Source organism: Equus caballus, chromosome 31 (assembly GCF_041296265.1).
Source record: "Equus caballus isolate H_3958 breed thoroughbred chromosome 31, TB-T2T, whole genome shotgun sequence".
Classification (NCBI taxonomy): Eukaryota; Metazoa; Chordata; class Mammalia; order Perissodactyla; family Equidae; genus Equus; species Equus caballus.
Genome location: NC_091714.1, coordinates 3141742 through 3169458, shown reverse-complemented (window position 1 = coordinate 3169458; position 27717 = coordinate 3141742). Strand labels below are relative to the sequence as shown.

The following is a 27717-nucleotide window of genomic DNA, read 5'->3' as shown; positions in this document are numbered from 1 at the left end:
GATCTATATGTTCATACATCAAAAGATGATCAAGATTTATTAAGTGAAATTAGTAATCTAAAAGACCTTAAGCATAGGATCCAAACTATGGAAGGGGAAAAAGCTCATGTGTGTAGTAACCTATGTATGTACAAAGTTGTCTGGAAAGATACATACTGTACCAATTTTAACAGACGCTGCCAGTGGGGAGAAGAGTCCTGCTCAGCAGGAATCTCCACTTCTACTTTCTTACTTGACATACACCATTTGTGTCTCAGAGATGATCGGCAGCCCATCTGCTTTAGGACAACCAGAGCTCCTTGTGAAAATGATTCCTAAGACCTACTGCAGACCCACTGAGTGAGAACCCCTGGGGTGGAGTTCTAGAATCTGCACTTTTTTCTTGCACGCTTCCTGGTATGTAGCTTTGAATTTCCTTACCTTTCCCAACACGTTCTTGCAAAACTGTGCAAACACACGGGGTATAAAGAACAGCCCAACAGTATATTGAACGTCCATACACCCTCCACTGTAGCCTACAGTGTAGACGCGCGCTCTCCCGGTGAGCGCGCGCACATACACATACCCGTATACATGTACACGTTCTCTCTGCGCGTGCACACACACGCATGCATGTACGTGCCGGCCTGGTGAGAGGGTGCACACAGCGCAATGCGCACACACGCATGCATGCACACACATTTCGGCCGCACGTTGGAGAGAGCAGGCGGCAGACATCAGGACTCTACCCGCCCCGCCCCCATCCTTCCTCTCCCCCGGCTTCCAGCACGCTCGTTTACACAGAACAGCCCGCAGGCGCACACCGGAAACATTTCAGACACCTCTGCTGCCCCAGTCTCCCCTCCCCTCCCCTCCCCTCCCCTCCCCTCCCACGCGGCTTCCAACGCAGTCCCTCAGCCTCCCGCCTCCGGATACCCTGAGGCCCCGCCCCGCGCTCGGAGGCCCCGCCCACTTCGCGGCACCACCCTCCCCCCCGAGGCCCCGCCCTTCCGCCTCGCCCCGAGCCCCGCCCATCACGCCGGGAGCCTAGGCCCCGCCCCCGCCCGCGGCCCCGCCCCCGGGCGTCAGGGCGGGCGGTGCGCGGGCGCCGGGGGCGTGGCCTTGGCCTCGTCGCCGCGCGCCGTGCGGAGTGTGCGGCGGCCGTTGGCCGTTGGCCGTTGGCGCGGCTTGGGCGGTTGTCTTGGAGAAGCAAGATGGCGGCGACGGCGGCCGCGGTGGTCGCGGAGGAGGACACGGAGCTGCGGGACCTGCTGGTGCAGACGCTGGAGAACAGTGGGGTGCTGAACCGTATCAAGGTGGGGCGGCGGCCGCGCCGGGCCTGACGAGGGGAGGCCGGCCGCGCGCGCCCGGGGCCTGCGTGCACGGCGGGCGTCACAAAGGGGCGCGGGGAGCGCCAGCCGGCCTCCCGGGCGGGGACGGAGGGCGGCCCACCTCGGGCCGACCGTGCGGGGGTCGAGGGTCACTTCCGGAGAGCCCCGCCGCGCGGCTGCGGGCGGGAGAGGCGCCCCTGCCCGGAGCCCTCGTCCGAGGAGGCCCGACCCCTGCCCTCTGCCCCGTGACCCCGCTCCTCGTCCGGGGGTCCAGCCACCCGCCGCCCCCCGACCCCTCTCCATGTCCGGTGGTCCAGTCGCCCGCTGCTCCCCTGACCCCGCCATTCGTCCGGGGATCCAGTCGCCAGCTGCCCCCGCTGCCCCTGCCATTCGTCCGGGGGTCCAGCCGCCCGCTGCCCCCCTGACCCCGCCATTCGTCCGGGGATCCAGTCGCCCGCTGCCCCCCGACTCCTCTACATGTCGAGGGTCCAGTCGCCCGCTGCTCTCCTGATCCCCGCCATTCGTCCGGGGATCCAGTCGCGCGCTGCCCCCCCGACCCTTCTCCACGTCCAGGGGTCCAGCCGCCCGCTGCCCCCCTGACCCCGCCGTTCGTCCAGGTGTCTAGTCTCCCGCTGCTCCCTGACGCCGCCATTCGTCCGGTGGTCCAGTCTCCCGCTGCCCCCTGACCCCTCTCCAGGTTCTGGGGTTTGGTCTCCTGCTGCCCCCCGGGTCCCTGCGCGGCTGCACCTGCTGGGCAGCGAGCCCCTCCAGCTCGCGTTAGGCAGGCGGGTTGCCCGCGCTGGGGGCCTGTCTCTGGGAGTGGACCTCTCCGACGCTGTCCTGACTCTAGGCGGGATTCAGGTGGGGAAGCAGGGCTGAGAGTGCTGATGCTGAGAGAAGGTGCGAGGGGGCAGTCGTGGGCTTGGCCCGCGGAGCGTTAGCTCTTCAGAAGGCTCAGGATGCTCTTCCCACCTCCCTGCAGTGTCGTGGGGCTAGTTTTCCTTTCATCTGGCTTTTAGATGATGTGGATCGAGCCTGTCTTGGCTCGTATTGACTTCTTGTCATGAAAGTTGTCTTGAGATAATTTTTGTTCCTTTACCCTTTTTTTCCTTTTTTTAAGGCTGAACTCCGGGCAGCTGTGTTTTTAGCACTAGAGGAACAAGAAAAAGTAGAGGTATGAAATCCACAAATTTTAATATGATCGTATTCCTTGATGTTTAATTTCAAATTACTTAAAAACCATTCTCAAATGCTATTTATAGTAGTGTATAGCCAGGGATAACTTTGAACTATTATGGATTACATTTTTTTCTATTGGGAGAGAATCAGAATTATTCTCTTCTTGTGTATATTTTAGAATTTTGCAGTAATTTAAAGAAAGTTAAGGTACCACAGGAGCTCTGAGGCCAGTACTAACTCTTAAGTGTCATAGATCCCTCTCCATAGGGGAAATCTGAGACACAAGGTCATAGGAGTTACATGAAGAAATGATTCTGTTGTCACTGAGTTTACTGTCTTGCAGGATCCCTCAGAACCTTCAGTACGCGAATGTGCATTGGGGAATATAGTATGTGGCTTTTCCCAAAGTTATTTCCACCCAGTTGTCTTAAAATCGTGTAGACTTTCTTATTGTCACAGGTGCAGCCACTTCTCTGTACCAGTGTATGTCGTTTTTTCTCTCTACCCCAGGTCCCACCACCATCCTGAGTAAGCATCTTGGGCCTTGTGGTCAGCAAGAATCACTCCACAGTCCAGATCTTGAACTTGGTCTGTGACGAGTCGGTCCCCTCCCCAGCTTGCTTCTGTAGACCTGGATGCCCGCTCCTCTGTAACTCCATGGAGCTCTTCAGTTCTCAGCTCTTCTGTTTGTCCAGGCATCAGTCTTCTCTTGGCTGTCTTTTGTTCTTGACTGCCCTGGACCCTATGGTCTGTATCTCAGAAACCCTAGCTACCTTGCCTTCCGGCCATACTTGGTCTGGGAAGAAGTCCTGATGCTCATTTAATTCAGCAAAGTAACTCCCTTCCCGGTGCGCACTGGAGCAATGTCGCCCAGCGCCGTGCTGGCTGATGTCCCTAATGGGTGGATGGCGACCTCAGCGAGGTCCTGAGCAGACCTTGCGCTCCACTCTGTACAAGCACCTCCCGGCAGCTCCACCGTAGCCTCCACACACTGTTTCCTTCACTCCCCACAGGCGGCCTTGTCTCTTCCGTCACAGGGGACATGGGAGCATCAGGGCCTCACTGGTGCCCTCCTCCGCAGTCTGTCGCTCGCCTCAGAAGAAGCTGCCCCGCGTCTGTGTTTCACTGTTCCTCCTTCCTTCCTGCTTCGCTAGGGGAGGCTCTGTGTCGTTCGAAAAGGATCGCTTCCACTGGGTTTACCTTCTAGGTGCTGTCACCTTCTCTGCAATTTGCTGGATCTTTGGCCTCCCCCCTTCTGTTGGTTCTTCTCTTGAGCCTGGAGTCAAGGAAAAAGCTGTTCCCTTGACTCATGTTCTGCTTTTAATACCTCTCTTTTTTTTCCCCTCATGACCTAGTTTTGAAAGAATGTGTGTGTCTTATACCATTTCTTATGTTCTAGGCACCCTTTACTCCATTAACATCTTAAATCCATCACTACTGCACCGAAGTAATTGCTCTTGCTGCTGTCAAGAAGAATCTCCTAATTGAGTGTATTTTACTTCTTATTTATCTTAGTTGCTCTTGGTGGCATTTGATATTCTTAATTCCTCCTTCCTTCTTGAAAATCTCCCTTGACTTTTGGAACCTTTTTCTGTTGTTTTTCTTTTTCCTTTTGATCAGTTCTTGGTTTCTTTAGCATGGTCTTTTTCCTGGACTCCTCCCTTAAATCGTTGGTGTATTTTCCCATAGTTCTCATTCTCTGTTCTCTCCCAGGATGGCCTCAACCACACCAGTAATTTCAGCCCTCTATCTCTGGTCCATATCTCCCTCCGGAGCTTCAGACCTGTATGGCACACTGCTTCCTAGTCCGTTCTTCCTTACAGGGACCATACTTTATCCAGACAGGAAATCGGAGAGCCCCTGGACCTCGCCCTTCTCTCCACCTGTTCAGTCGGTCACATGGTTCCGTGTCTGTCACTTCTGTACTTGAAATGTCTCAGGAGTTTCTCTGCTGCCCCCTTTGCCTACACTTAGTTATTTCTTTTCCAGGTTACTTTACCCCTTTCTTCTCTCCATTGTTCCCTTCGCTGGTGTCCCTCACCAGCTTCCTAAAGTCCTTTCTCCGCATTGCTCCTAGATTGGCTATTTACAGTACACATCTGATCTTGTCCCTCCATTTTCTTTAAATATTTCGGGTTACTCAGTGCCATTTTACATCCGCATCAGCAGTGTGTGAGACTACTACTATACCTGTAATTCATGTGGTCTGCTTAAAGAAGCTCTGATGTGCTGGAAGTATTTTTCTGTATTTTTTCAAATAAATGTGTAATGACAAAAATAAGTAAGATGGCCTATGCACTACATAAAATCATCTCACATACTCCTGGTGGACTAGGACTCGCAAGTGTGAATTCAGAGTCTTGTTCATAGGAAGTATGGTGTAAGTATAGTGGTATAAAGTGACAAAGGATCAAACGTCATGTTTTTGAAATGAAGTTTTTATAAGTAAATTTAATGTCATTTCACGTGAGTATTTGAAGATCTAGCTTCTAAAGTAGTTTAATAAGCAATTTATAAAACATTCAAAAAATTTAAAATAAATACAACTCTTCATATATGGTTTTGTTTTACTAACTTTGGGGTATTTTTAAATGGCACGAAACAGTTCTTGTAGTAATCAATAGTTGTGAAATGGATTTAACCATAATTCTATGAGTTACAATATTCTACTTACATCTTTGCCCAAAAATTAAACTTTAATTTACATTTTGTAGTGGTTTTTAGGAATATATATGACACTTAAACAAATTTCATTTTTTAACAGAACAAAACTCCTTTAGTCAACGAGAGCCTGAAAAAGTTTTTAAATACGAAAGATGGTAAGATGTTCAGTTGTTCTTGTTGTCTGTCTCTGAATTTTCAAATCTTGACTCCATTTGGGAGAAATCAGGAATTTCAGATTATTTTTTGAAGTCTGATTCTTATACATCTTTGTTTTAAGAATGTATTTTATTGTACAACTGTTGCTGTTAAATATTATTGGTCATGGGAAACTGTTGGTTAAAGCCAGTTTTACTATAAAAAGCAGAACACTAATCTGTCTATGAAATATCACATTGTCTTACTAATAGTTCCAGACTAGTGAGCCTAATGAAAAAATGGGGAGACGGAGATTTTCATTACTTAATTGTATTATTCAAAGAGAAGAAATTTGTAATTAAACAACTGTAGAAACCTCTTTTCTCCCTTGAATTTGGTTTGTTTTATTTCACAGTGTTTGTGCAGAGGCTCCAGGGTTCTTAATGATTTGCTCACTGCTTCTCTTTCACTCTTTGCAGGCCGGCTGGTGGCCAGTCTTGTGGCCGAGTTCCTTCAGTTCTTTCATCTTGACTTTACCTTAGCTGTTTTTCAGCCAGAAACTAGCACAGTAAGAATAATGATTTTTGCATCTACCTTTGAAACCATCTTTGATACAAATGAGTTCATTGTAAGCTGAAAGTTAACAAAATTTGACAGCTTATAGTGTCTTGTGAGAAGATTATTTTTTGCAGTTGATTATCTGTTTTTCTTAAAAGCCGTCTGAGCTGGCAGATAGCTGGCCCCACTGTCCTGGCTTCTTATGACTTGAAAGGAGCATTACTGTAGAGTTAATTCGTTATGATGTTAGACTGCATCTGTTCATCGAGACTTTGGAGCAGAGACTTAGTAAAGAAATATTTAATTTTTAAAAATGGATACTTCATTCATTAGAAAAACAGTCTCAGAATTTAGAGATGTCTTTAAGTTCTGAAAATTTTTTCCTTTAATCTCTGAAAATAATTTTGCTGTATTTTTGTGCACTTGTGTTTTACTTCTTCCATCTTACTTCTTCCCTAGTTTCAAGGTCTCGAAGGTCGAGAGAATTTAGCACGAGATTTGGGTATTATTGAAGCAGAAGGTACTGTGGGTGGACCCTTATTGTTAGAAGTGATCAGACGCTGCCAGCAGAAAGAAAAAGGGCCCGCCAATGGGGAAGTGAGTACCACTCTATGTTTCGTTACCTTTTTCTGTTTTAATTGGCGGCCTGGTGTAGCCATGCAGGCATCACTGCATGCACAGTGAATCAAGGCTTAAATAAGAAGAGGCTATTCCTTAAAAACGAAAGGAGACACACTCAGGTTGTCTGCATGCACTTTGTAAAGAAGACTGGGCACGTGGTAGCTCTCAGGCTGCTGCTGTGCCTGCTTTGGGGGTTGACATCTGAGGGTTGATTTCAGGAGCCTGGCTGTGCGCAACCAGTCCCAGCTCCTCTTCTGACTCGCCGCGGGCCCTGGACACGCTACCCCTCTGGCTCCTCCTCTGTAGCATGGGGCTCGGAGCCCACCTCCCGGGCCGTGTGAGTGAAGCTCACACGCAGGAGCTGGTGGGTGTGAGATGCTGGAAGCACTCGCCTCACTGGTAGTCATTATAAAAGGGCTGAAGGACAGGCGAGTTCATAATTTTTGAACTTAAAGACTTTTTTAAACTAGGTTTAAAACTGTTTAAGCTGTTGATTTTGCTTAGTTTCTAAACATTTTCAAACTTCAGTTTTTTTTGATTGGCCGTTACCTTTCTTATTCTTTTTCTTTTTAGAAATCCTGCTAATGAGATTAATGGTGTGATTTCTATTTACAAACATTAGCATTACATAAAGATACTGTTTCGCAGACGTAAACAACATCATAATGGTTCTAGATAGCTGGTTAAATGTATGCTTTTAGTCTGTTCATAGGTAAAAATATGGAAGGTTATGGGCTGCCATTTGTCCATTTGGAGGGTCTCAGAGTGTGGTTTCTGTTAGATCTTTGAAAATCAGCAACGCTTGACTGAGTACTTATTGCATGTAAGACATAATAAACAGATTTTATTAATTAAAAGATAAAAATATAAGCAAGTTACTTGTCCTAGAAGAGTTGAGAGCTATTCAAGAGAAGATATGCTCACATAAGGAAAGGGACGTTTAAGTGAGAGTTTACAATTTCACAGGAAGTGTCGTACGATACATGATCAGTTCCAAACGCTTCATGGGGAGTGCTTCTTAGTTCAGTGGAGCGGTGGCTGTCTCCTGTTGAAGTTTTGTTGAATTCACCCTTGTGTGAGGGCAGGAGGTCGTCCAGGAGAGGACTGGGAAGGGTGTTGCAAGAGCGCTGTGGCTGCCGGGCACGGGCTGGGAAGCGGGGAACCTGATCCCGGAGGAGAGCGCGCGCCTGCCCCTCAGCTCATGCGTTTTAACTTCGTCCATTCGTCATTCGTAATTATTTCATAAGTTTTTGGTGTGTGCTAATTATATGAGGAGCATCGTGCTAGCTACTAGCGCATACAGAACAAACAAATGTAAAGAGCCCAGTCTTGGTTCCTGCTGTCTCCTGGGCCACAGTCTGTAGTTGGTGGTGACATCCCTTGGCTTCTGTGGCCCTGACCTCTGTCTCTGTACCTGCCCTTTCATTTCCCTTCCTGGCTGCTCTTCGGTTCACCTCACGCAGGGGTGGTTGCCCACATTTTTCTTTCTGGTTTACTCTCCCTTCTGTAGCGTGTGGCCTCTGGAACCAGACAGCCGAGTTTCACGTCCCAGCTCTGCCACATGCTCTGAGTGGCCCTCTTGAGTCCTGAAGTTTCCTCCTGTGCAGTGGGGATGAGAAAAGTGCCGCCCTGGTGGGCTGGTAGGGGGACCACAGGGCTCAGTGTGTGGAAAGCTCTGGGGACAGCACTCGGCAGTGGCGGTCATATAGAGGGCCATTATTATTCTTACTGCTTCTTGCCTTCTTTTCATTACTGTATGATGGCCCCCTAAGTCCAGCCCCTTCCTTTCCCCCAGCTGGAGACCAGAGTTTCCAGCCCTTCGCAAAACATTCCACCTGGTTAACCCACTAGTGCGTTTGGATCCTGTGTCAAAAACTGACTTTATTCTCTTCTAACAAAGTGAAAGTCACACAAGGCCAAAAAAAGTCCTCCCTCCCCACTAAAAACCACGTGGTTTTAGTTGTTCCGCACTTCTCAGTTTGTATCGATTATGTTCCTGTGACTCCTTGGTTTCAGCCCGAGGAGCTCCCTCTCCTTTCGTGCCCTGGGTTCAGTCGGTCTGCCAGTAGGCTTGCTTTCCCTCCCGTCCCGGGCAGCTCTGGCGACAGGTCAGGGGTGAAAGGTGGATTCCTGGAAAGCTGTCTGTGCTCTGCTGAACAGGATGTCTGCCTCAAACTGAGAGACTCAGTAAGAGCTTTCCTGTCTAGTTGGTTTGACTTGAAAACCAAAGCTCAGGAAACGTATTCTTCAGCACACCTTTCTGCTGTCTGGGTCCAGAGCCTCCCCAGTCAGTGCACCTTGTTTCATGGCTGCGATTCTGTCAGACAGACTCAGAATAGGATTTCTGGAGCTTCAAAAGGTAATTGTTTGACACTCTCAGAATGCAAAACAGTTAATTTGGACATTTCATCTCCACTTTTTGCTAGCTTTCCCCCCTAATGTCTGGGTATCTCACTTTAATGGTTCGTGTGTGTATGTGTACACATATAAATAAATCAACAAATTAATATTTAAAGTATGGAGCTCACAGCTATCCATTTTTGCCCTTCCATCATCTACGAGTGTTTATCACTTTGAGAGAAAATGTGATTTATAATGAATAAGAAATTATAGCTTTTATTGACCTTTTTTTGACTTGGTGTTGGAGAAGAAAACTAGCTGTGGATTAGTCCGTTGAGCTCAGTTAGTGATGCTTTTACCAAAAGTGCATTTTAAAACTCCCTTCAGAATCAGGTTCCTGTGCCCCACGACCTTTAACATGACTTTGGTTAGTTTTGGAGGATGCCCTCCAGCCGTAAATAATTAAAGCGCTTTGTTCTCGAAGCTCCTCCGTGAGCCGTTTTCATTCCCATTAGCAGCTTACAGTCTGGTCCCTGTCCCAGTTCAGCAGCATCTTTCCTCCTAGGTCTTCTCATCTTTTCAGTCTTTACTATTCACTGTTGCTGAGTTAATTTTAAAATTCAGCTCTTGATCTATTCCTTTCCTCTTTAAAAATTGCCGTGCCTATATAATGGCAACTAAATAATCTCCAGATTCCTCAACTTTAAGGTCCTGTGTGATGTGACACCAACCTGTCTTTCTAGCCTTGTGCCTTTTTTTGAGATGTGGAAACTTGTACCTAAGCCAAACTGAGCTTATCCTTAAAGTGGCTTGCTCTCTTGCCTTCTCCTGTGTCTCCGCCCCAATGCTACGTCATCCCCTGCCCAGCTGTGGGGTTCCTCGTTCCCATCCCCTCCTCAGCCCTGACTTTTAGGAGTGTTTCCCCACACTCTTGCTCCCTGCCTGCTGGCAGTTCTTGGAACTGAGTGCCTCTTCTGCACGACTGTCATGGTCGTCTCTGTCCCTGCGTCATGCGTTCACTGGGAGCGGGGCTTTGTTCTGTCCTGTAGCCCCTGCAGGGGTTCTTCACAGATTAGTGCTTGTGGTCACTGGGAGGCTTTTGAAGACTTTGTGCAGGAGTGCCCATTTTGAAGACAGATCTGAGAAGGTGTTAGATTAGTGAAATTGAAAGAAGTTAGAAGACGAGAAGAAGCGAGATCCCTTAGAAGGAGATGTGGCCGAGAGTGGCAGCAGTGGGGACAGACAGCTGGGCAGGGAGGGCCCTTTCCAGGCAGGATGGACAAGACGCGGTGGATTCACATTCAGGCAGGGGGACAGGGCTTAGAGCCCAATATGGGAAAAAGGAAGGCGTTCAAAGGCGAGATTGAGCTTTTTAGCCCAGAGAAGATGTTGCCTTTACCAGAAATTATGGGACTTAGGGAGAGCTGAAGGTGTGGAGAGCAGCATGTTTTCTTATTTAAAAAGTTGTAGTTGTTGAAAGGATTTTTGTAACAAAAAGCCAATTTTTAATATGCACAGTGTATAGAGCTTGTGATGATAGAGTGGATCAATTTTAGGAGGTGATTTCCATTCAAGAAACGTTAAAAAAAGAAATTCCTTCTTTGCGTTTCGCATAGTGCTGAGAACCTAACAGGTCCTTCTCTGAAGTTTGTGGTTCTGTGGTGACGGTGCAGGAGGCAGCTGGACAGGAGTAAGTGCTGTAAGAAATGACAAAACCATGGGAGCATAAAGGAGGAGGATGCGTCCTGCCGTGTGAGAGGGGACGTGTTATATGACAGCGTTGCTATTGGAAATTTTTCTTGAGACAAAATGAAGTCAGGGCGCAAATCCAGGGAGGGGAGAAAGAGTGACCATGTGGCTCCCACACAGTGTTCCTGTGGGGTCGGGATGGGACTGTGGAGGGGAACGCCTGTCCCTGGGAAAGGAACATTGGAGGCCATTAATGCGGAGGCGGCAGCCTGTTCAAGGTGATTGAGTGAAATACTTTGCAGGTAATTAGAATCTAAGTGTGTTTTGCTTCGTTTTTTTGGTAAAATAAGGGGGAAATCTAAAAAGAGTATTTACGTTAATAGGAAGAAGTAAAAATACCAACGTTGTGTAGTGACTTTAAATGCTAAAATTCGGTTGAAGTATAATTAGTTTATTCATGTTTTGTTTTTAAATATGTTTTAATTTTAAACTGTGAAATATTTTAGGGTGCGCTCGAGCTGTCTGACATACATTCTCCGCCAAAGTCCCCGGAAGGAAAAGCAAGTGCGCCCACCGTTCCCAGTAAGGTGAGTGGGCGCGGGGCAGCCTGACAGGGGCTCCACGGCTCTGCGTGTCTCTCTGGTTTTCTTACAAGTCCTCTTGTGGTTTGGTAACACAAGTGCTGTTTAGTTTCTGGAAAGTGCTTTTTTCCCTTTGATGAATTTTGTATTTTTTAAAAATTAATCTTTGACTTCGTTGCTGTTTTGAATTTTGTATTGTAGAAAGGAATATGCTCTTAAGAAAATTCTAGGATGTTTGGATTCATTTGGTACTTTAAACATTTTTTTCTTCAATTAACAAGGAGGTTTACTTATTTTTTTTGATAAATTCCTAGTTTGAGAGTATTAGGTTCCAGAATATGAAATTATTGTGTTCAATATTGTTGGCCAGATTTGGAATTGTAAATCATTTTGGTTTTTTATATTAATGAGCTATTTTTTGAGGATTTATAAGAAAATCTATGTGCTCTGGCTACGTGTGTGTGTGTGTGAGAGAGAGAGAGTTGTTAAAGTTAAGGCCTTCTGATTTTGGGGATTTGGCATAATGGAGAAAAAACTTGCGTGGCACACTCCAAGTTCAAGTCAAGGATATGTACTAACAGGAGTGGATGGAGGGGCGATGTCAGGAGTGTGGTGTCTCCTGCAGCTGGCCAGGGTCCAACCTGCTTGAGAGCCCCAGCTGGCTCCCCAGAGCGTGGTTTGGGCAGATTGTGCTGTGTGACTTCCTCAAATGGCCATTCCGCAGAAGTAGACCAATGCCCTGGAGTACCTTCCAGAAGTGGTTCCTGGTGCTGCGTTGATTCGTAGATACAAGCTGTATCTTTTTAAATTTGGTCAACTTCTGGAAGGTGGAAATTAGGCTGCTAGATTTCTTTTTTTCAGATGCCCAGGCACAGACACCGATGAATGCTTCCTATTGTTATTTGTCGCTGGTTCTTTGATGTTGTTGCTCCATTTTATTTTTTAAATTTAGAAATCAAAGGAAATCTATGCTTTATTTCTAACCAAGGAAAGAGACTGTCATGTGGTTTGTAGTTGTTCGTTTTCCCTGAGATCTAATTAGCCCTTTTCTGTAGGGAAGGTTTCTCCTCAGTGTTCATGGGAGGCTGTAATGACGATAACGGAGAGAAGAGATTGGGAGTAAACTTAAAACATCTCTTTAAAGTAACTGCCAGTTAAAAGAGCCTTTGTAAAAAAGCTTTGCTTTCTATGAAAATGTCTGGCTTTAGAGGGATTAAAATTAGCATATTCCGAAATACTTACCAGTACCTATAGCATTGAGCTATTTGGAAGTTCTTTTTTTAGCAAATTAATATTTTTTAAAGCAAATTAGCAATACTAACCTTCCACATATGGTGTGTCTGCAAGATAAAATATTGTCTGGTTTCCATATTCTCTCTACATAAAATTTATTTTTAAGATCTAAAAGTTATGGTGAGAGTCTTAAGTTTTAAATTGGTTAGGAAATGTGGCTGTAAATGCTCACAGGGAAGTGATGGTAATTTTTGAGATTACTTTGGAGAACAGAAATCTGCTTGTAGGTGGGTCACAGTCCTACCGCCTTCTGAGGGTTTCATCCGTGGAGGCTCGGCTCCCAGCACCCCGGCCTGTGTCAGCAGTGGGCTCTTTCTGAACACCATAGCTTCTCTCTGGGGGAGCTGGGGCAGGGTCTGTTTTAAGAGAAGGCCTTCTTTTGGCAATTAAAAGATAATTCCCCGTCGTCCTAAAGGATGTGGATTTGGGCTTCTGGTACTTGCCCCACTCTTGGCTTGCCAGCTTTTTTCTTTCTTTCAGTGGTCTTTGAATAATTTGGGTGTCTCAGTAGGGCCTGTGCCTTCGGGTACCTCATCAGTCTTGAGGACACTAGGGACTCTGGGAAGTTGTGGCCAAGAGCAGGATCCAGCCCGACCTTTAGGAACTCCCTTTGTGTGCTCCTGCGGAAGGTGGGGTTGGGCCAGGGCACTTCTTGAAGGGGGCTGCGTAGGAGCTTGAGCCTGGCTGTCTTAGAATGCTGCTGAGTGGCGCGTGAAGTGAGAGGCTCTGCACACCATGGAGGTTGACGGGGAGGCTTCAGTGTCCACAGTGGACACGGGGGAACCTCTGTAGGAAGAGAGTTAAGAAAAGACAAAAAAAGTGGGTTTCAAAGAATGTATTAATTAGATTTTCCATTTTTAAGAAATTTTCTAATAGGAATCTTAATTGGTTTGGGTATAAATTAGTTTATTTTTACAGATTTGTATTTTGTGGTAAAATGTCATTTTATTCTCATGCTCAGATACCAAGGTATAGAGGACAAGGTAAGAAGAAGACGAGCGGGCAGAAGCCTGGTGCCAAGGTAACCGCACGAGGGCGGGGGGAGCGGGCTGCCTGTGGCGCCCCCGCGGCCTTGGCCGGAGCCCTCTGTGAAATGTCGCTTCCTTTTGTCTCTTACCAGACTGTGCTAGTCACGGTGGCGTAAAACAAACAGTGACTTCACTGCAGTTTTTACCCAGGTGAAAATCATACTGTGGTGTTTGAAAACTGTGCTGTCAGCTTTACTTTGAGAATTCCTTGTTTTGCTGGCAACAAAAAGTTGAAAATGTTTCTTTTCCTTTTGAATGGAAAGTCATTTACATATTCCTAACTTTATGATTCTTATCTGAGGTAAAAAAACATCAAACTGCATTTTGGATAAGTTGCAGTCAATAAATTAAAGGCTAACCTTAGCCTTCCCTTGCAGACGTCTGTGTCCGTGTCGAGCAGCTGACTGGGCGGCCGCGCACCGTTAGCCATCCTCAGCCCCGGCTCGCCCCGCTGCTGCCTCCCCGACAGATCGCAAAAATCGACTAAGCCAGGAGATTAGCCCTTTATAGCATTTAAACATGAGAGGTCTTAGAAGCATTATTAATGGGTATGGTTCTTCCATTTACTTGGAATAAGGTAAAACTAGCTTTCGGTTCTGAGAGATTCATTAGTCCTTGTGCAACCTGGCTTTATTTATACATTATTTTCACTAAGTTGAGGACCTCCAAAATTAAAGGTTTTAAAAAGTCCTCTTTGCTGTGTTACGTGGCTTTCGTGCTAGTGGTTTCAGTGGTCACCCCGTCACTGGATTTGTTCACGCTGTTCCTTATGCACCCTTGCACGAGAAGACGTTTTAAAATGTTACGCACAAGGTGTTTGAACGTTCACGTACTGAAAGCCGTTGTGTTCAGTGCTGTGGGGAAGACAGATTTAACACGGTTCTCATTTGAGCAGTCTTGGTCTGATTAAGAAACGTAATATAAAACAGCATTTTTTTATAGATGCTTTTAGTCAGTTTCTTGTACTTTTTTTTAAAGTTAAAAGTGTATTTCATATTAAATTTTTATAATCTTGTTGGTGTCATGGGTTTTAAACAAGTTAAGCCATTTTGAAGAAGTTGACTCCTGGAACCAAAGCACGCTGAGAGACACACGGGCACTTTGTGTGGGGGACGCAGCCACGGCGGTCCTCCTGTGGCCTGCCCCGGGGGCTGGCAGAGGAACCTGCCACCCGTAGCCTGGGCTTGTGGACTGTAAGTCGGGCCCCTCTTATGTCAGTGTTGGACTCCTGAGCCCAAGGTGCTTCCTCGATCACTCAGAACCTTTCCTGCTGCTTGCCCGATCATGTTTCTGAAGTGCCTTAAATGAAGTCTGCATTGTACCAGCATTGCCTGTTTCCAGCCTGAGAGATGAGCCCTTAGCTCTTCATCCCTCTGCCCTTCTGCTTTGCCCTGTGCATGCGGTGGGTTCCAAGTATCCTTAGTATCCTAACATTCTTAACATCTTAATAATCCAAACAACAAGCTGCGTGTGGTCTTTGAGATTGTACCCAGCCAGACTCCAGGGGGGAACCGTTCACAGGGGAAGTGAGTGGCATCTCCCAGTTGGGCAAAACCCTAAGTGGTAGCCCTGCCTTCCAGGAACCAGGCGTGCAGAGCAGGGGCCGCGTGCAGAGCAGAGTCGTGGGAGGGCCCTGGGCACCCAGCAAGGAGCCTGGTGTGTCTGCTTGTTTCTTTTGCATGTGGGAGGCACAAGTATTCGTGGTTCATTCAGAGACTCTGGGCTGTTTTCAGAGAAGCTATATTCATATTAGAGATAAACTTCTAAAACTCATTCATATATATATGTATATGTATGTATAATTGATTTGTACTTAGTATTATAAACCTGTCAATACGCAAAGCAAAATGTAAGGTTTTTGAACTAATTTAATTTCAGTAAAAACAAAAGTTACATTTCTTGTTTTTGTTATTATTGCAAAACAAAGTATGGATAGAAGAGTTGGAATACAAGGTGAATAAATATTAGATGAGATTTTTGCTAATGAGTTAAATGTTTTAAATATATACATATTTTTAATGAGTTACATGTTTTAAATATATATTAACACTTCCAAAGTATCATCTGTAATAATGTATTTCATTATAAACTATTTAGTTGTACCAAACATGGTGCTGGTTGTCTGAAAAAAATACATACATATCAAAAATTAGACTTTTGGTAGACTCTACTAACTTAATTTTTTACCATTCAGTTGAAAAAGCTGAATGAGGTATTAGATGTTTTTTTGTTTGTTTTTAATATTTAGAATAAGCTGCTATTTATCATCACATTAAATGTAATATGAGAGGTTATCCTTTCTTTCCATAATCGGTTTTCAGGTGTCTTAAAACTAATGTATACTGAGGAGTTTTTTGCTTCAAGTTCTTAAACAACATTTCTTAATTCGTTGTTCCTTGTATTTGAAATTCTGGGGTACGCCAGGTTTATGTCGATTTAGGCAGCGATGGGGGTCACGTGACGTGTGTGTTTGGGGAGAGTGTTTCGGCGTCTTTTGCAGTCCCCTCGGTTTTCTAGATGAGCCAAGCATTATGATTCCCTCCCACGGAAACGCACCCACACCCGCCCCATCCTGAGTGAGTGAGCACCCGTGGGTGAGCCCGCTTCCCAGCACTTGGGCCTCAGCAGTCCTGCTGGCCAGCTGCTGCAGATCTGGGACCCGAAGTCTTGGCGCTCCTTGTTTGCCGAGCTCTGAGCTGCTAGCTGGAGAGGGTGAGAGTGGAGCCGCTGTGCAGGGGGTCATCTTCAAATCTGATTGTGAAGCCAGAGGTCTAGTTGTCTTGTGCACTGATAGGAGTGACAGATTGTTTTAGAGCACAGGGAGAGAGCTTCTCTCGAAAAACTTGAGTTTTTAGAAAGGTGGGTTTAAGTGTTTTGTGGTTCCTGTTTTACTTTCTGCGTGAATGAGTTAAACTTTTAAATATATGTGTGTGTTACAACAGTAGTAAAATTACTTCTCCAAGTAACTCATCAGTAAGTCATGGGGCAAACACTGCCTTTGGTGGAGTGGAGGAGGGGAACTGGGAGCTGAGGCGTTAAATATTGCATGAATTTTTTGAATACTTTTGCAAAACTGTGGGATTTCTTTGGCTTTGATATTTCTCTTTTATGAGCAGTGCAGATTAAGCTTTTAGTTTGGAAAAACAAAATTATTTTTTCTATGTTTTTAAGACATTCTAGTGATAAATCAGTTTTTGGCTATGGAAAGTTATTTTCACTGTAAAACTTCTCTGTGATGCTAATTTCTGTTAATCTAGAAATGATTGAAATCATGAATGTGTAAGTGTACTGTAGAAAATTAAAGATATACTAGAACTTTCGTAGAACTTTCCTGTAATTTACCATAAAGGTTGCTAGTCGTTAGGTCCCTCCATGGGAATTTAATGGCTGCTGTAGTGGTGTTCAGTAGGTCTCTCGCTTTTACGAAAAGACAAAACTTTATTATAAAGTTTTAGTTATGTATTATAAATACCTCTCTGAGTTCCTGGTCTGCTGTAACAAAGTAGCACAAACTTGGTGGCTTGAAACAGCAGAGTGTATCGTCTGACTGTTCTGGAGGCTGGCAGTCCGAGATCCAGGCGTCTGCAGGATCCGTTCCTTCTGAGGCTGTCGGGGAGAGTCTGCTCCAGGCCTCTCCTCCAGCTCCTGGTGGATCCCAGCACGTGGAGGCGCTCCTTGGCTTGTAGACACGTCACCGCAGTCTCTGCCGTCCTGAGCACATGGTGTTCTCCCTGTGTGTCTCTGTCCTCTCTTGTAAGGACACCAGGCATCTCGGGTTGGAGGGGTCGTGTGCTACTCCAGCATGGCCTCATCTTAATGAGTTATACCTGTAGTGACCCTATTGGTAAAGAAGGGTGCACTCTGACGTCCTGGGAGTTAGTACTTGAACTTATCTTTTTTGGGGGGACACAGTTTAACCCATAACGACCTCCAAGGCCTCTGGGCTTGTCCAGGGAGTGAATTCTCAGCAGAGTCATGGGGTTTTTTTTGGGCACACATCTTTGTTTTAAACCATTGTTGGCCTTGGCTATTTAGATTCCTCCTAAATCTTAACTCCACTTTATCCACATCTAGGCGATAGAAATGCAGGTAACTGAAGTTTATGTATGGAAGATACAGAGCTGTCTGGAGCCGTGAGAAAGGCTTTTTAAGCACATCCCGGGGTAGATCACGAGTGCTTTGTCGTCGCTCAGAAGCTTCGGGCTTCTCCAGGGAAGCTGCTCTGGAAGTTCTGCAGGCCTTTTGTTTCATCTGAAGAATATTTTGATAACTCTTTCACCTCTTAGTGTGAATTTTCTTTTAATGGTAACAGTTATTTGGAATTAAATTTAGTGAATTCATTAGTAACCCAGTGGGGTTTTGGTCTTTTTGGTAAAAATGAGCCATAGTTATAATGACATGGTCGTATGTGGTTTAGAAATTGATTTTGAGAGCAGTTCCAAAGCAAATTGTTTTTAAAGTTTAATTTTACCCTATAGAGAAATAGAACTATAGTTTTAAGACAAATTATTATTTTTAAAAATATATATTGTGTTGAACATCATAATGTGCTTCTCCATGAAACTTATCTTTCTAAAACATCTTTCTTTCCATACCAGCAATATTGCTAAAACCAGTCAAAAAATAATCATGGGTATATATTGGTTACTAAGCTGAGATAGCTCATTTTGTGAGCTTCAATTCCGTTGGTAATGTGAATTCATGGGGAAGAAAGACTTCATTGGAATAATTGTTGTTTCTTCTAATGTTGCTTTACGTTTATGTTTCAGTTTGTTTCATGTCAGTTATCCTTCTGAATTTTCTCAGGAGTGTTTTGAAGGAGAGAATTTGCTGCTGTCTCAGTATCCATAATTGTACGTGTGTCTGCATATGACAAGACTTCAGGGTGTTCAATTCCAAATGCATATATCTTTGAAAAGATGTCAGTCAATTTTAGAACATTTATAAGTCAGAAATTATAAGCATGTGAATCTAATTAAGAAATACATAAGGGGCCAGCCCAGTGGTGCAGCAGTTAAGTTTGCATGTTCTGCTTTGGTGGCCCAAGGTTTACTGGTTTGGATCCCAGGTGTGGACCTACACACCGCTTGTCAAGCCATACTGTGGGAGGCGTCCCACATACAAAGTAGAGGAAGATGGGCATAGATGTTAGCTCAGGGCCAGTCTTCCTCAGCAAAAAAGAGGAGGATTGGTGGCGGATGTTAGCTTAGGGCTCATCTTCCTCAAAAAAAAAAAAAAAAAAAGAAATACATAAGTATATTTGATAATACCAGGAAAACTTCAAGAAACTTGTTAGTAAATTTTTAAAAGTTTCTGCTTCTTTGAAAATATCCTGTGTTGTCTAAAGGATGCTTTGTATTTGTTTTTCCAGACATGTCTTTTTACAATCATTAATTTGTCTATATTAATAGCATACGGAATGTATAGCACTATACAAGGCCCTAAAAATTGTATGGCATGCATCTTGGCTGCTGTCAACTAATCATGGCCTCTAACTCGTGTAAAACTGTAAGCGTAACTCTTAATGCAAACACAATACATTGTCTAGACACACATTAAAAGTGAAGTCATCCTTGGAGTGTCTTATTCTGTAATTTCTAGCCCACGTTATTACCACCCTGCTTCAGCAGTCAGTAACTTTTCCCCAGCCACCCAGCCCTTCTTTGTTAATTCCTAGTAATAATTCGAGTTGGAAAGTACTAAGCTAGTTCAGTTCTTGAGGAAATCTGTGCCTGGGAAAATTAAACTCCTTTGGATTGTGTAGGTGGTAGCAGAGCATGGGCTGCGTTCCTGCTGCGTTTCAGGAGAGTGCTTTTCTCCTACACACAGCCACTGCTCTCTTTAGTGTGGAAGGCTGAATCGTGGGCAGTTGCTGTTTTTAACCCACAAACACTGCAATTTCACGTGACTCAACCTAATATCATAAGTATTAAGAGCTAACCCCTGGAATCACACTTTGGTGTTGACCTGACCCCATAACTCCCTGGGGACCTTGGCAAGTCACTGAAATGTCACTACATCTCCTTTTCCATGTCTGCCGAGAAAACAGGACCTACCCCCACACCATAGGGTTATTTTGAGCATTAAATGACAACACGTGAGAAGCAATTGAATGCTTTCCATAAATGTTAGCTACTTGCATTTTTATTCTCATGATTTTTTTTTTTATTATTATTATTGTTGACATAAACATGTGTAAGGGCAAAAAGAAATCTGACCGAGGGTAGAATAAAATGAGGTTGTGAAGGTCGGAGCTACCTGTGAACAAGAAATCCAGTGTGCTGAGAACACCGTCGATGAGGAAGACGTGGGTACAAGTGCGGAGCATTTTGTTCGTTGGTTTAAGATACGTAGAAACACACACACAGGTGTCCGAGGGCGCTTAAGGGAGGTGGATGAGGGAGCTCCTCGGAAAGTGGATGAAGGCCCTCGCTTCCCCTGGCAGGTCTCTCCGCTAGAGACGCGCATGGGAAAGGCGGCACCTTTCACCTTGGCGCTGGATGGAAACTGCCGCTCTTACTGACGAACACTTTGTTTTCATACTTGGTTCACTTGTGTGAACTAATCTTCCTTTTCTCCTTTACTAGTAATGACTTCTTCTATTTTCAAGTTGAAAACATGTTAAGATAATTTATGATGCAATGATATATATGTAAGAGGAAATGGGGAAGTTGTTTATAAATGGGAAAGGTATAGTAAAGGAACTTCCAATTAGGGAGGGAGAAAAGGAATGGGAGAAACATATTTCTTTGACGTTTTTCCCCTTCAAAAGTCAGCCATGCTGTGAAGCCTGGGGATGAACTGATAGGCCGTGGGTCACTCTGCGCCTCTTGCAGTTGCAGGGCTCCACGCCCACGCACACGCAGACACACACACAGAGATGTGCGTATGTTCATGAGTTCTTTTCATTACTTAAAGTATCTTATTAAAGTTTGTTTCACCACGGAGACCTTTTCTCTTTCCTTCTCTCTTTTTCTAGAGGGCCAGCAGCGATGCTAGTCAGAGTGATACAAGTACCTCCTCATCAGAACCGAAGAGCAAAAGTAGTCTCCACTTATTGGGCCATGAAACAAAAATTGGATCTTTCTTAAGTAACAAAAGTCTAGATGTCAAAGACAAAGCTGGTCTTTGTCCAGATGAAGATGACATGGAAGGAGATTCTTTCTTTGATGATCCCATTCCTAAACCAGAAAAAACTTATGGTTGGTGAGTAAACTGTGGTTTTGGATTATCAGACTAGACATTTAAAACTATCATTTCTGAATGTTTTATTTTATATGGTTCTATAGTTATTGAATTCATAAGTTTGATTTTGTGTCATTAAAGCTTTTTCTGTTATAAAACAATTCCAGGTTTTAAAAACCCTAGATAGTAATGATTTCAGTGGATAAGTGTATACTGAGTGCCTCCCAGGGGCCAGGTGCTGTTTCAGGTGCAGGGGACAGCAGTGATGCCACTGGCACAGATCCCTGCCTCGGGAAGCGCATCCTCTTGTGGACGGAGGCAGCAGTAAGTAGGAGTCACAACATGCTGTGCCAGGACACAGCCGGTGCTACAGAGAAGGGAGGGAGTGTGAGGTGTCAGAGGACGCTCGCTTCGGCTGCTGTTTGGGCGGAGAGCTCAAGGAGAGGAGGGAGTGAACCAGGCAGATATCTGGGCTTCTGGAACTCTGGGGAGAGGAAGCAGCAGATGCGGAGGTGTGTGGCAGGCAGGAGAACAGCAAGGGAGAGTCGGAGGAGGTGGCCTCAGGCGAGGGGGCTGGACTGACCGGATGGGGGGTTCGGCTTGACTTTCAGGAGAACTGGAAGCTCTGGGGGTCTGAGCAGCAGAGTGACTAGATCCGATGTGCATTATGATGGGATAACCGGCTGCTGGGTCTCCAGGTGTGGATTCGGGGTGTCCAGGTGGGAAGCTGTTAGGATAATCTGGGTGAGAGATGATGGTGGAAGTACAGAAATGGGTGGTTTTGGATGTCTTTTGAGGTTAGATCCAAAAGGATTTGCTGATAAGTGTTAGAGAAAAAAAAAGTAGTATCAAGGGGAGCTCCATGGTTTTCAGGCTGCCTAACTAGAAGGTTGGAGGCACCGTTTGCTGAGATGAAGAGTGGAAAGAGCAAGACTGGATTGCACAGGTTGGGGATTCAGCAGTCTAAAACTCACTTTCGACATGTGAAGTTAGAGAGGGTTGTTAGTGGAGAGGTGAAATCGGCTATCAGATAGGGGTCTGGGGGTTAGGGAGGGCGTCTGGGCTAGAGAGACAAATAAGGGAGTTTTCAGTTTTAGAGAACGTTGAAAGCCGGGAGACTGCAGGAGGTCACCGCACAAGTGGGCATTGTGACGCCTCGAGGTCAGCGAGATGAGGAGGAAATGGAGAAGGGGACCAGAGGAACCTGGGGAGGGAGGCCTGGAAGGAGGAGGCCCGAGCAAGCAGCCAAATTCAGTTCAGCTGGAAATCAGCCATTGCATTTAGCAACATGGAGGTCAGAGGTGACCTTGACGAGCAGAGCAGTTAGGCGGCATGGGGCAGTGGGTGTTAAAGGATTCGAGTGGGGTCAAGAAAGAATGAGAGAAGAGGATTGTAGCTGATGAATAATCTTCTGATGAGTTTTATTGTAAGGGGTGCAGAGGAATGGGTGGTGGATGGCGGCGGGGACGTGAGGCTGAGAAACATTGAGGTGGGAAACAGCAGCATGTGTGTATGTTGATGAGAACAGTCCGGTTCCAGAGAGGGACAATTACAGGTGTAAGGGGGTGAGAGACGGTCCCTGGAGCGCTGCGTGTTCGTGCCCAGTGCCGGAATCCAGCGTCTTTGCTGCTGCGTGGGCACAGTTTGGGTGGGCTGGATGTGAGGGTAGGGGCCTGTGGAAGCTCTCATCTGAGTTCACGGTTGAGGAGGGAGAGAGGGGGCTGGAGATGTGAGGGCCGAAGGTGGTATGAAATCATCGATAACGAGGTGAGGAGAGTGGGCCCGGGGAGAGTGTAGGGTGCTGGGCCCCGTTAGATGTCTGCTTGAGGGTGGCCATCGTGCCTGGGAGAGGGCTCAGCTGCGGGGCTGTTGGGGCTCTTCTCAGCAGTGTCATGGCGGAGGTGTAGTGACCTGTGCTAGTCGGCTCTTGTGCTGTCCCCTGCCTGTGTTTCTGGGCGATGGTAGGGGCTTCTGATAAAATCACAGACGGTGCAGATGGTGAAGAAGAGCAATTTAACCTGTCAGCCCAGACAGAAGTCTAGAGAGGGGAGCTGATTTCCCCTGGTAACTTGCTGCGTGATTTGTGATTGCTCCTTAGTCTGCACTGCCTTGTAGGTATACTTGATGCTTTTGCAAAATCTGTGAGATGTATCTATGTCCCAGCCACTGTGTGCCTATAAGATATATTGCAGTTGCTTGTGTTGCAGGGGCAGAGGATGAGTACCATTTAACTGTACGCTTGTTTCTTGTCAGGAGAAGTGAACCTAGTAAGCCAGTAGGAAGCCTGGCATCGCTCTCTGACGCCCCGCCCTTAAAGAGCGGACTCAGCTCCCTAGCTGGAGCCCCCTCATTGAAGGACTCTGAAAGTGAGTGCCCCAAAGTCCCCAGATTTGCTGACTGAAGATGTGGACTTTGAATACTGATGATATTTTTTTCTCTGATTGATTAAGTAGTCTATAATCATCGTTTACTTTTTCAGAAAAATGTGTGTAAAATCATAAAACTAGATAATAATTTTATCACTCAGATATTTCCTGTTAATATTTTATTTTTTTGTTTCTTTTTAATATGGTTTTATTCTCTATATTGTTTTGTATTTTGCTTTTCCTATGCCATCAAAATACTTTTAGGAAGTTGACTTTTTAGCTGCCTTACACAATAAATAGATATTAAAATTTTAAACCGTCTCTCTTGTTGGATATTTAGATTGACCTGAGTAGGATTTGAATTCAATTAATTTCTAAGAATTTGTTTTTGTAGATTCTGTGATGTATGGTAATCATCATAGGAGCGTTGAAGTGTTGTGCTGCCTTCAGTGATTTGGATCTGGTGTCTCTTTATGTGTGGCAGAGGCGGGGCTGCTTAGCGGCCCTGGAATAGCCTGTGGCTGCAGGACTCACTTTCCTGCCCCTCCCCACGTGGGTGGTGACGAGACCAGGGATTTAAAAAGCATGGCCCCAACATGTAGATGTGTAGATGAACTTTGTGTGCTGTTATCCTAGTAAATACAGGGTTTATTTGGCAAAGTGTTTAGAGCATTAATGTGCCTCTTTTGAGAAAGTTTCCTAAAAAAGTCGATCTTTGTTAGGAAATTACATTGTGAGTTTTGCAGGATTTTTCCCTGCTTACTAACCTTTTTGTATCCCACCATACAGCTGTAGGATTTCCCAGGACAGGTAAAGGAGATGGTCTGTGGCTTCTCTTAGCCTGCAGTAAATTAGCCATGTATCTGTTAATACGGCCCACGTCAGTTTCCCTCTTTTTCTTCTTTGCCCTGGCTGTTGTCACCTTCAGTAAAGGAATCTAGAATGTCCTTGTCATGTCACTCTTAACACTGACTAGGCAATAAGGATTTAGAGAGGACATTGAAACTAGGGACTGAAGAAATAAAACCATTGAGGACACCAGTTTGGTAAACGGAACAGCAATTGAATTGAAACAAGATGTAGAAGTTCAAAGGGAGAATAAAATTGATGAGAAGAATTAAGGGTAGTTCGTGAATTCATGCCCAGTGGGGCTCTTAGAGAAGATGAAATCTGATAGTTGGGCAAAACATTATTTTGATCATCATATTTCAATAGTAGTATTACGTTTGGTTAAAAAGGGATGTAATGCCTGATGTAAGCAACCGTTAGTCACCGTTTGTAATTTTTTCTTGGTTTTCAGTTACTATGTTTCTGTCATAAAGAATCCCTATCCTAAAAAAAAAAAATGACACAGTTTAGAGACTGTTGTAGTTTAAAAGTCAATTTAATGTGAATATTTTTTCCTGTTCACAGGTAAAAAGGGAAACACGGTTTTGAAAGATCTGAAATTGGTCAATGATAAAATTGGATCACTTGGATTAGGTAAGTAGATTTCCAGTTTTAGTGCTGATGACTCTGGGGTGGGTATCTTTTTAGAGTAAAATCGTCGGCGGAGTGACTCGATCAGCTTGCAGGGAGCACCTCCCAAGCAGATGTGTGATGGTTTGTATGTCTGTGGGGCTCCTGCATATGCCAGGGAGGGAGCTGGCAGCAAGCGGGCTCTGTCCTCGTGGGGTTCAGTCCAGCAGGGGAGACAGGCATCAGACAGGTCCCTGCAGATTCCTCAGTGTCGGGAGAGTCAGGACGCACTGGGATGTGGATGGGTGGTCAGTGGGCTTAACCGAGCCTTGCCATTCGGGAAGTCCTCTCCTAGGAAGTGACTTCTCTGCCGAGACCTGGCGGGTGAGGGAGAAGGGCAGAGACTGCAGTGTGGACTGAGAGGACAGCTTGTGCAAAGGCAGTCACTTCTGGGTGCTGGGAGTCCGTGGTCCAGGCCCCAGGGAGCCGGTCTAAGAGGGAGGCAGACTTGTAACAGGAAAAGCTGGGGTTCGACACTGGGTGTTGTGTTCAGTTCTGCTGTGTGGGAACAGTGGTTTGTGACCCTGAGGAATTAAATTCGTCCTTCCAGAAGGAAGAGCCTCAGTGTGAGTGCTACAGAGCCCTGGGCCTGGTTCTCACCCAGTGCTCTGTTCTGTGCAGAACGGCAGGCAGGCAGGCGTGACGGGCGTGCTTTAGGCACACCTGCCTCCGCGGCCGCCCGGAAGGGGCTGGTTCAGCGCAGGTTCCCTGTGAGACGGGAAGTCTGCACGACCTGCTGCTGGGGTCTCCCCGTCTGAGTGCTACGCGACAGGGCACTGGGCCTGGCTTCACAGGCACGCTGGGAGGAGGAAGGATGTGGCCCCTGCACGCCATTTGCTCTTACAGCTGCAAGGGCTGAGTGGGACAGCTCAGAGAAATGCCCCTCCCTCTTCTGGAGAAACAGTCTAGAGAGTGGGAAGAACTGGGGTTTGGAAGTGGGTAGATTTCAGTAAAATCCCAGAGGTGGTCCTGATTGTTGAGTAAGGTAGGTAGGTAAACAGGCATTTCCTCATCAGTTAGGTGGACCTAGTAATGTCCACTTTGCTTTAGAGAGTGACCAGACAAAAGTACAGCGCCCAGCATGGTGGATTCCTCATAAATGTTAGTTCCCTTTTTGTGTTCCTCTCTCTCCCCATTTGCAGCAGAATAGGCCTTCCCTGGGCTGCCGGACTCTGTTCAGCAGGGACCTGGACTCGTGCTAACGGCTGAGGTGGTGGTTGCTGGCCGGCCAGCTGGGTGGGCCTGCTCCCTCCTTCCGTTTGTCTTTCCCCGTTCGGTGTGATTGAGTTTTCAGTTAGACGTTCTTGCCCACGGCCCGATGGAAAGTCTGCTCCCAGGTTTTCACCATAGGCCCTATCTCCATGGACAGCCACACCCAGAGACACACTTCTAGCCTCCATGTCTCCACAGCCGGCCCACCCCCGTCCACTTCTGGGTTTGTTTGTGTCTCACCTTTGTGGTGCTTCCCTCTGTTGCCGAGTCGTTTATCTTCTCTCCGCCTGTTCTGTTCTCTCTCAGAGCGAGGCGGTCTGCAGTCTGGTTTAAGGCGGAGCTGCTGAGAATTCCCCTTGGCGAGGGGAGGGCTTCTCCTGCCTCTGCGGCCACTGGCTGCGGTCGTGGCGCGCTCTGCGGCCTCGCTGCACTCTGCCGGGACTCTGTGGACCTCGGCTGGGTGTTGGGACCTTGGGTGGGTGAGGTGAGACTCACCAGGTCACCAGCCAAGGGTCAGGATTCTGTGTAAAGAAGCATTTTTATTTAGTTTTGTTTCATAGCATTGTAATAGTATTGTTTTCTGTTTGTTTTTTATTTTCATTGTAGTACACAGTATTCTCAGTATTTTAAGTGATACATAATGTCAGAATAAACATGACTAGTGATATGTGCCTGGCAGTGTATCAAGAAATGGTCTATTGAATTCACATCCTGTGAGGTGGGTTCTGTTGTTCGCTCTGTTTTTACAGATGAAGAACCCCAGGGAGGGACGTTGCCTAAGATCATACATACCGCTTTCAGAACCCTCATATGGCAGCGAAGAGCCCTAACCACGGGGTTTCACTGCCTAGACATTATTTAAATACCACTTCAGTGGGAAAATAAATTCTGAGTTCCAAAGGAATAATTACAAATAAAGCTTTACAGTACAACTTACGTTGCCTGTTGAAAGCAGGACTCAGCTGACTTTTTCCGTAAAGGCCAAATAGTAGCTACTATAGACTTCCTGGGCCACGTGAGGCCAATTCAAAGACAAATATTTACTGAGTACCGTGCTGGAACACAACCTGAGATCCTGACTTCCGGAAGGCAGGGGGTCTCTCAGCTCTGTCATCCACTTGCAGCCTGGCCCTCCCCCGCCTGAGCAAGTGCTCCCCTCTGCTCTCTGCTCGTGTTCTCTTGGGCGCTGTGGCTGGTTGGGAGGCTGCCTCAAGATTGAGGAGGTGCCCCTGCTGCCAACTCCCTTGCCGCTTCCCGACCAGCCGCTGGTTTGTTTAATCGGAAGGCTTTGGCTGGCGCTGTGGCCAAGTGGTTAAGTTTGTGCACTCTGCATTGGCGTCCCAGGGAAACCACAGGTTCGGATCCTGGGCGCAGACATTGCACCGCTCATCAGGCCATGCTGAAGCAGCGTCCCACATGCCACAACTAGAGGGACCCACAACTGGAATATACAGCTGTGTACTGGGCTCTTTGGGGAGAAGAAGAAAAAGAGGATGATTGATAACAGATGTTAGCGCAGGGCCAGTCTTCCTCACCAAAACATACCTTGGAGAAAAAAAAAGGTTTCTACACCTCAGCCTCCCCTCTTCTCCGCCTGGCAGCTGCTCTCTCAAGTGCTGTACACCCCTTCACCTGTGAGGCTGCGAGTCCCCTGGGCGGCGAGTGCAGCTCGGCTCTTTCTTCGAGAGAGGAGAGCAATCTGGAAAGCTGACGCCCACGTGCTGCCGATTGCCTGGGACCCTCGTTCGCTGTCGGCAGTGATGTGGGTGTAGCTGTAGCTGTGATTCCTGCTTTTTCCGTTTTCCGGTGTTCTCTCCTCCCACCCCATACGGTCCATCCGTCTGTCTGTCTGATTGTTAGGACGCTTGCCTCCCCCCAGCCCTTACCCCAGTCATCTCTGGCCTGGACTTCGCAGTAGCCTTTTGTGTCTTCTGCGTTCTTGCCTCCCCTGAGCACGTGTCTTCCTTCCTGCAGTGGTCGGAGTGTCTGTGGAAAACAGAAGTCAGCTAGCGCTCTCCTGCCCTCTCTCACTCCTGCC

General features: G+C 46.3%; 1 protein-coding gene across 2 annotated transcripts in view; it reads left to right on the top strand.

Annotated features, from left to right (window-relative positions):
* Positions 1-1041: 1041 nt before the first annotated feature.
* Positions 1042-27717, top strand: part of CEP43 (centrosomal protein 43) — a 31511-nt gene continuing 4835 nt past the window's right edge. Inside the window, exons 1-10 of one of the 2 annotated variants that reach the window (XM_023633133.2) lie at positions 1053-1295; positions 2431-2484; positions 5254-5308; positions 5768-5856; positions 6306-6443; positions 11003-11083; positions 13332-13391; positions 20378-20604; positions 22837-22949; positions 24363-24431. In XM_023633133.2, the coding sequence (XP_023488901.1) occupies positions 1194-1295; positions 2431-2484; positions 5254-5308; positions 5768-5856; positions 6306-6443; positions 11003-11083; positions 13332-13391; positions 20378-20604; positions 22837-22949; positions 24363-24431 (988 nt within the window). In that variant the 5' untranslated portion in view covers positions 1053-1193. Of the gene's footprint in view, positions 1296-2430; positions 2485-5253; positions 5309-5767; positions 5857-6305; positions 6444-11002; positions 11084-13331; positions 13392-20377; positions 20605-22836; positions 22950-24362; positions 24432-27717 lie in introns of both variants that reach the window. The other variant, XM_023633134.2, reaches the window with a different exon arrangement.